This window comes from Cherax quadricarinatus, chromosome 92, assembly GCF_038502225.1.
Source record: "Cherax quadricarinatus isolate ZL_2023a chromosome 92, ASM3850222v1, whole genome shotgun sequence".
NCBI classification, from domain to species: domain Eukaryota; kingdom Metazoa; phylum Arthropoda; class Malacostraca; order Decapoda; family Parastacidae; genus Cherax; species Cherax quadricarinatus.
Window position 1 is genome coordinate 1,460,147 of NC_091383.1, and position 9,854 is coordinate 1,470,000.

Consider the following 9,854-nt stretch of genomic DNA (forward strand, 5'->3'; position numbering starts at 1 on the left):
TCTTGCTGTGTCCCCTTCTTGCTGTGTCCCCTTCTTGCTGTGTCCCCTTCTTGCTGTGTCCCCTTCTTTCTGTGTCCCCTTCTTACTGTGTCCCCTTCTTGCTGTGACCCCTTATTGGTGTGTCCCCTTGTTGATGTGTCCCCTTGTTGCTGTGACCCCTTATTGTTGTGTCCCCTTGTTGCTGTGACCCCTTATTGTTGTGTCCCGTCTCTGAAACATTCTGTCCCTGTCCACCTTGTCAATTCCTCTCAGTATTTTGTACCTGGGTGTTAGTAGAGTGTTGTAGGTGGCATCCTGGGCAGGGCGAGACGTATGGCCAAGTCACCTTACTCAAAGTTCCACAGAAAGTAGGTATATTGACGATTGCGTATGATGTTGTCACTATCCATCTATCTATCTATCTATCTATCTATCTATCTATCTGTCTATCTATCTGGGTGAATATTTACCCAGGAGACAGGAACTGACCTTCCGGTCAAGAGGTGGACCAACCTAATTTAACCATACAAACAGGAAGTAATATTTGCTGACGGTTGTTAATTTCCTCGTAAGGGATCCTCTGATTTGATCGCCTCTCTCATCTTCTTCTTCGTCTTCTTCTTCGTCTTCTTCGTCTTCTTCTTCGTCTTCTTCTTCGTCTTCTTCTTCGTCTTCTTCTTCGTTTTCTTCGTCGTCTTCTTCGTCTTCTTCTTCGTCGTCTTCTTCGTCTTCTTCTTCGTCTTCTTCTTCGTCTTCTTCGTCTTCTTCGTCTTCTTCATCGTCTTCTTCGTCTTCTTCGTCTTCTTCTTCGTCTTCTTCTTCGTCTTCTTCGTCTTCTTCGTCTTCTTCGTCTTCTTCTTCGTCTTCTTCTTCGTCGTCTTCTTCGTCTTCCTATCTGCAGTAACATAAAATCTGTCCTTGTCATCACCACTGAGACAAAGTTCGGGAAAGGCCTATGTAACATTGTCCCTAGGCCGCCCACACCTGCAAATAGTCACGTGAATCTTGTCAAGATACATGACACAAGCACTTGTAAGTTTGAAGCCGATCGGATAATTATTATTGTTATTAAAGACTCACCGGTATTCTGGCGGCCCGGGCCTTTTCCAAGTGGTGGCCCGGCCTTGGCTCCCTCTTTAGGGAGTGTCTGAGACCTAAATCTCCCATGGGAGGAGGCACAAGTACCTCCTCATCTTTGGGACCAACTGTCCCCAGGCCTAGCCACAAGCTAGGCCTCTCTGGTCTGCCATCCCCGCCCCAAGGGGGCTAATGGGAATGACAGTCTTATGAGCTAAAGGCTCGGGCTCAGGCACCTACCCTACCCTAGAAGGGTTAGGCAAGGTGTCGATTACCATAAGTCTCCCATGGGAAGAGGTACGGACAAAAAAATAAAAAATAAAGAGATTGAACGAGAAAGTTATGGAAATAGATTATCTCGCCTCGTTAAACTTAACCCCAAAAAAATCACCGGATTTTAATTTTTTTTCCAGTTTATTTTTGAATTTTTACAATATAACGAAAAATTTGTACAATCTTGTAGGACACCTGGTCAACTTTCATATTTCTGAAAAACCCAGTTTGACGAAATTGGAGGAAATAAGAAACTAGCGACCACACATTATTATTAAAATCAAGGGGGAAGCGCTAAACCCGGAGGATTATACAGTGCCTGGGGGGGGGGATGTGGAAGGCATTCAGGCTTAATTCGGGGAACTGGAGCACAGATCCAATTCCCTAAATCAAGAGCCCCTCACCAACATCAAGGAACCTTCCTTGAGGGGATGGCGACCACACAACCCAAGATTAATTTATAAATATTTTCACATACAGTAGCATGTGTGTAAATGGTCCGCCAGAATAACCCATTAATACTGCGGTATCTATATTAACCAACGTTTCTTTTCTAGTTAACAGAAGGTACTGTACCATAATCTACGGTACGTGTACAACAGTTGGGGATCTTTATTGTTAAAATGTTTGGTCTGCACGGTAGACTTCGTCAGTCAAATACAGAGGCAGCAGTGTGGTAGTGGAATGATGATGATGTAATGAGTCCCTCAACCTGGAGAATTAGTGTTTGAGGGAATCAGTCCCTCAGTCTGGAGAATCAATGTCTGAGATGATCAGTCCCTCAGTTTGACCTGGAACAGTCCTTCATCCTGGCCTGGAACCATATTGTTCCAGACTATGGAACTGAACTCTTCTCCAGACTGAGGGACTGACCACCTCAAACACTAATTCTCCAGGTTGAGGGACTGATTACATCATCATCATTCCACTACCACACTGCTGCCTCTGTATTTGACTGACGAAGTCTACCGTGTAGACCGAACATTTTAGCAATAAAGATACCCAACCTTTCTCCTCTGGTTTAATTATTCCAGAATATATTAAATAGTTATGGCTAAAACCATAATTTTCAAAAGGGTGGACCTGTAAGCCAGCGGAAGGCCTCGGTCAGATGACCAAAAGCTCCAACGGCGGGTCATCACATAAGACGAACTTGCCCTGTTATATCACAAATACCACGGTACATGTATAGATTATTAACCAACATTTCTCATGTGGTCATATGGTTATGTGGTCATGTGGTCATGTAGTCATGTGATCATATGGTCAGGTGGTCATGTGGTCATGTTATCACATGGTCATGTGGCCATGTGGTCATGTAGTCATATGGTCATGTCCTCGATGACGCACTGACTTTATTGGACTATCCTGAGTGGTTAACCCTCTGGTGTTAAAAATCCGAAGACAATAATATTTTATCTTATCTTATCTGTTCACAGACAGTAACTTCGTGTTGGGCAACGCGCAGGTACCTTCACTCTACCCTATAGTCTACTGCAGCGATGGATTCTGCGAACTCACAGGCTACGCCCGCGCGCAGATCATGCAGAAGGGTTGCGCCTGTAAGTTCCTCTATGGACCAGAGACTCTGGAAGACCAGAAAATAGCCATTGATAAATCCCTGGAGAGTAAGACGGAACTGAAGATCGAGGTTATTTTCTATAAGAAGAATGGTGAGTTTTTTTTTTTGGGTGCTGTGAATGTTAATGATTGGTTTAATGGGTGAATGATAGTGAAATTACAAGTTTCGTGATTTCTCACATTGTCAAGGAAATGTTCCTTAATAATGTGAGAAATCACGGAAGCTCTTAGAATTTCTCTATTTTTCACAGTGGTTGTTCAGTATATTGGGATATCACCTATTTACTGGCTCCCCCCCCCTCTCTCTCTCTCCATATATATATATATATATATATATATATATATATATATATATATATATATATATATATATATATATATATATATATATATATATATATATATATATATATATATATATATATATATATATATATATATATATATATATATATATATTCGTTAGGTTCAGAATGATTTTGGCGAAATTATTGCATACACAAATTTTCACTTGTCCTATATGGCAAGATGAACGTTGCTATTTAAGCCAAGATCCCAAGTTCTGCCTATTCGGCACGACATATATATATATATATATATATATATAAATATATATATATATGTCGTGCCGAATATGTAAAACTGGTCAATTAGCAAGAACTCATTTAAAATTAAGTCCTTTCTAAAATTTTCTCTTATACGTTTAAAGATATATATTTTTCATTAATGTTAATGTAAAAAAATTTAATTTTGCACCAAAAGAATCTTATAAAACTTACCTAACCTTATTATAACAAGAGTAATTTATTTTAGCCTAACCCAACTAAATACATTTTAGATTTCTTTACTATAATTTAATACTAAACAAACACAATGAAATATATTTTTTTCGTTAGGTTCAGAATGATTTTGGCGAAATTATTGCATACACAAATTTTCGTTTGTCCTATATGGCAAGATGAGCGTTGCTATTTAAGCCAAGATAGCAAGTTCTGCCTATTCGGCACGACATATATGTACATATATATATATATATATATATATATATATATATATATATATATATATATATATATATATATATATATATATATATATATATGTGTGTGTGTGTGTGTGTGTGTGTGTGTGTTAGCACTTACCTATGAACAATAATAATAATCATAACTGTACAAATGGCTGCTGTCTCTTCTAGGAAATTCATATACACTGAATACATCATAAAGAGAGAGAGAGAGAGAGAGAGAGAGAGAGAGAGAGAGAGAGAGAGAGAGCCACTGAGACTAATCAAATATTCATCAGATTTAAAGGTCACTCATGACGGAAGTAAGACTTCCTCTTCAAGTTACTGACACACACCTGACATTATTATTATTATTATTATTATTATTATTATTATTATTATTATTATTATTATTATTATTATTATTATTATTATTATTATTATTTATTATTATTATTATTATTATTATTATTATTATTATTATTATTATTATTATTATTATTATCATCATCATTTTCATTATTATTAGTATTATTATTCAATCTTTATTGGATGTCTTGATCCAAGGAATTGGAATTACCCTTCCCCTTCCTCGAATCAAACCTGAATTACCTAGCATTCCCTTAGGTAGTTCCCCATTAAAACAATATTATAATATAAATATTAATTTAACATCGATATTAATATCTGGAGTTTACCTGGAGAGAGTTCCGGGGGTCAACGCCCCCGCGGCCCGGTCTGTGACCAGGCCTTCTGGTGGATCAGAGCCTGATCAACCAGGCTGTTGCTGCTGGCTGCACGCAAACCAACGTACGAGCCACAGCCCGGCTGATCAGGAACCGACTTTAGGTGCTTGTCCAGTGCCAGCTTGAAGACTGCCAGGGGTCTGTTGGTAATCCCCCTTATGTGTGCTGGGAGGCAGTTGAACAGTCTCGGGCCCCTGACACTTATTGTATGGTCTCTTAACGTGCTAGTGACACCCCTGCTTTTCATTGGGGGGATGGTGCATCGTCTGCCAAGTCTTTTGCTTTCGTAGTGAGTGATTTTCGTGTGCAAGTTCGGTACTAGTCCCTCTAGGATTTTCCAGGTGTATATAATCATGTATCTCTCCCTCCTGCGTTCCAGGGAATACAGGTTCAGGAACCTCAAGCGCTCCCAGTAATTGAGGTGTTTTATCTCCGTTATGCGCGCCGTGAAAGTTCTCTGTACATTTTCTAGGTCAGCAATTTCACCTGCCTTGAAAGGTGGTGTTAGTGTGCAGCAATATTCCAGCCTAGATAGAACAAGTGACCTGAAGAGTGCCATCATGGCATTAATATAAATATTATCGAAATAATATATTACATATATTTTTTTTTTTTGCTTTGATTTGCAGGATCATCATTCTGGTGTCTCCTCGACATCGTTCCCATTAAGAATGAGAAACGGGAAGTCGTTCTTTTTTTGGCCTCTCACAAGGATGTCACTAATTCCAAGATGGAGGAAGTCTCATTCTATCCGGGTTATGAGAACGGTAAGGTTGACTAAGTTCTCTTTGATCTGCATTATGAGAACGTCAGGTCTGCACAGACGCTTGTATCTATGTATATACACTAAGATATATGTATCTTTTAGTATTTGCACTGAGAAGTATCTCTGTGTATATACAGTAAGCGATATATTTCTCTATATATATATATATATACACTGAGAGGTGTATATCTCAGTGTATATACACTGGTAGTTTACATTAATCAGTAATTTAGGCATTAAAGTATTCTTGACTGGTGGTGTACAGGTGACCTGCAGCCTTAATGACCCTCGTGTAGTAGATAGACTTTAAACCCCATTAACCAACCAACCTTAATGACCCTCGTGTAGTAGATAGACTTTAAACCCCATTAACCAACCAACCTTAATGACCCTCGTGTAGTAGATAGACTTTAAACCCCATTAACCAACCAACCTTAATGACCCTCGTGTAGTAGATAGACTTTAAACCCCATTAACCAACCAACCTTAATGACCCTCGTGTAGTAGATAGACTTTAAACTCCATTAACCAACCAACCTTAATGACCCTCGTGTAGTAGATAGACTTTAAACCCCATTAACCAACCAACCTTAATGACCCTCGTGTAGTAGATAGACTTTAAACCCCATTAACCAACCAACCTTAATGACCCTCGTGTAGTAGATAGACTTTAAACCCCATTAACCAACCAACCTTAATGACCCTCGTGTAGTAGATAGACTTTAAACTCCATTAACCAACCAACCTTAATGACCCTCGTGTAGTAGATAGACTTTAAACCCCATTAACCAACCAACCTTAATGACCCTCGTGTAGTAGATAGACTTTAAACCCCATTAACCAACCAACCTTAATGACCCTCGTGTAGTAGATAGACTTTAAACTCCATTAACCAACCAACCTTAATGACCCTCGTGTAGTAGATAGACTTTAAACCCCATTAACCAACCAACCTTAATGACCCTCGTGTAGTAGATAGACTTTAAACCCCATTAACCAACCAACCTTAATGACCCTCGTGTAGTAGATAGACTTTAAACCCCATTAACCAACCAACCTTAATGACCCTCGTGTAGTAGATAGACTTTAAACTCCATTAACCAACCAACCTTAATAACCCTCGTGTAGTAGATAGACTTTAAACCCCATTAACCAACCAACCTTAATAACCCTCGTGTAGCAGATAGACTTTAAACCCCATTAACCAACCAACCTTAATAACCCTCGTGTAGTAGATAGACTTTAAACCTAAAACACTGATGTAACACATAACCTAATCAATCTTAACCTAATGAAATCAACTCTTCACAAATGTAACCTAACCTAACCTAACCTAACCTAACCTAACCTAACCTAACCTAACCTAACCTAACCTAACCTAACCTAACCTAACCTAACCTAACCAAAACTATCCTAACGTAACCCAGCCTGACGATATATCAAATTATCTTATACCACCAAAATTTAACAAAAGAATCTTGTAATAAAAATTATATTTCTATCTAACTAAGGCTAGCTTTAAGAGCTATTTCTAGTTTTTACAATAATTCAAGCAAATAGCTCCATCAGCTAGAATTCAATTCTCAAATATATATATATATATATATATATATATATATATATATATATATATATATATATATATATATATATATATATATATATATATATATATATATATATATATGCAAAACAACCACTCTGAAAGAATAGAGAAATTCCAAGCGCTTTCGTGACTACTCACATTATCAAGGAACTATGAAAGTAAAGCATCCAAGGAAGCTATATAAGGGGTCTGGCCAACACCTCACTATCAGATCCCACAACGGTTAAACACCTGACGGGCGCCGGCCCAACTTGGATAGGTCCTTTGCACAAGTCACCCACAAACTATTCTACCCAAGAAAATTTAAAAATTATTATTTGTCCAGTGTATTATTAAATTCTTCCCAAATTCTATTAATTATAAATGGATCTAATTTATATAAACCAAAGGAAATATTCATATTATTGTCAAAACTGCTTTTTATGAAACAAGATTCAATTATATTCCTGTCAACCATGGACTTGCTTGATACTATTTTCTCAACTTTTTGAAAGTCAATTGGATGGTTAAAATCTCTTACATGAATAAATAGAGCATTGGAATCTTGTCCAGTTCTAATGCTATATTTATGTTGTTTTAATCTTAGTTCGAGATTTTTACCAGTTTGACCGTAATAAACTTTATCGCAAATTTTACAAGGAATCTTATAGACACATCCATCAGCATTTTGGGGGGAATTCTTTATCAAAAGTTTTTTTTACTGTATCAAGATTTTTGAATACAACTTTAATATTAAAAGTCTTAAGAAGAGAAGGCATATCAACCAAGTTTTCATGGTAAGGGAGAACCAACATATTTTTAGTTGAATAAGGCTGGTTGTCCCTTTTTGGATTGTAAAAAGTATTTCTAGCAACTTTAAAAGATTTATCAATTACATTTCTTGGGTATTTTAAATAATTACCTATTTCATAGATTTTGGATATTTCCTCATCTATGAACTCAGGACTACAAATTTGTAAAGCTCTCAAAAACATTGATGAGAAAACAGACAGTTTGACTCTATCTTGATGCGAGGAATAATAGTGGACATAGGAACAGTTATTTGTAGGTTTTCTGTAAATTTTAAATTTGAATTCATTATTACCCTTAATAATTAAAACATCTAGAAAAGGTAATGAGTTATTTTCTTCAAACTCAACAGTAAAGTTTACAGAATGGGCTAAGCTATTTAATTTTCCTAGGAAATGGTGTATATCTACATTTTTGGGCATAAGACACAAAATATCATCGACATATCTGAACCATTTAGCTCTATTAGGGAGGATTGTGTTAAGCAACCTTGTTTCAAAAAATTCCATTTATAGGTTACTAAGAACGGGTGAAAGAGGATTTCCCATTGCCATACCAAACTTCTGAGTGTAAAACTTATCATTAAATACAAATTTTGCATCAACAATGCAAAGTTTAATAAGTTTAATGATAGTAGGAACTGGCAATGGTAAATCATAGTTAACGAGTTCTTCAGATAAGAAACTTAATAAATCATCAACAGGAACTTTCGTAAACAAGGAAGTAACATCAACAAGTAAGAGGGAGGTGAAGTGTATAAACTAAGGGAGGAGGAAGTTCGGGCGAGATATAAGCGACTATTGGCAGAAAGGTGGGCTAGTGCAAAGATGAGTAGTGGGGGGGTTGAAGAGGGTTGGAATAGTTTTAAAAATGCAGTATTAGAATGTGGGGCAGAAGTTTGTGGTTATAGGAGGGTGGGGGCAGGAGGAAAGAGGAGTGATTGGTGGAATGATGAAGTAAAGGGTGTGATAAAAGAGAAAAAGGTAGCTTACGAGAGGTTTTTACAAAGCAGAAGTGTTATAAGAAGAGCAGAGTATATGGAGAGTAAAAGAAAGGTAAAGAGAGTGGTGAGAGAGTGCAAAGGGAGAGCAGATGATAGAGTGGGAGAGGCACTGTCAAGAAATTTTAATGAAAATAAGAAAAAATTTTGGAGTGAGTTAAACAAGTTAAGAAAGCCTAGGGAAAATATGGATTTGTCAGTTAAAAACAGAGTAGGGGAGTTAATAGATGGGGAGAGGGAGGTATTAGGTAGATGGCGAGAATATTTTGAGGAACTTTTAAATGTTAAGGAAGAAAGGGAGGCAGTAATTTCGTGCACTGGCCAGGGAGGTATACCATCTTTTAGGAGTGAAGAAGAGCAGAATGTAAGTGTGGGGGAGGTACGTGAGGCATTACGTAGAATGAAAGGGGGTAAAGCAGCTGGAACTGATGGGATCATGACAGAAATGTTAAAAGCAGGGGGGGATATAGTGTTGGAGTGGTTGGTACTTTTGTTTAATAAATGTATGAAAGAGGGGAAGGTACCTAGGGATTGGCGGAGAGCATGTATAGTCCCTTTATATAAAGGGAAAGGGGACAAAAGAGATTGTAAAAATTATAGAGGAATAAGTTTACTGAGTATACCAGGAAAAGTGTACGGTAGGGTTATAATTGAAAGAATTAGAGGTAAGACAGAATGTAGGATTGCGGATGAGCAAGGAGGCTTCAGAGTGGGTAGAGGATGTGTAGATCAAGTGTTTACATTGAAGCATATATGTGAACAGTATTTAGATAAAGGTAGGGAAGTTTTTATTACATTTATGGATTTAGAAAAGGCATATGATAGAGTGGATAGAGGAGCAATGTGGCAGATGTTGCAAGTATATGGAATAGGTGGTAAGTTACTAAATGCTGTAAAGAGCTTTTATGAGGATAGTGAGGCTCAGGTTAGGGTGTGTAGAAGAGAGGGAGAATACTTCCCGGTAAAAGTAGGTCTTAGACAGTGATGTGTAATGTCACCATGGTTGTTTAATATATTTATAGATGGGGTTGTAA

The 9,854-nt window shown here is 37.4% G+C and overlaps 1 protein-coding gene across 1 annotated transcript in view; it reads left to right on the top strand.

Moving 5' to 3' along the window:
• Elk (Eag-like K[+] channel) overlaps nt 1-9,854 on the top strand; it is a 245,415-nt gene that overhangs the window by 185,954 nt on the left and 49,607 nt on the right. The window contains exons 2-3 of the mRNA XM_070104434.1: nt 2,769-3,002; nt 5,289-5,426. Of these exons, the coding sequence (XP_069960535.1) occupies nt 2,769-3,002; nt 5,289-5,426 (372 nt within the window). The remainder of the gene's footprint in view (nt 1-2,768; nt 3,003-5,288; nt 5,427-9,854) is intronic.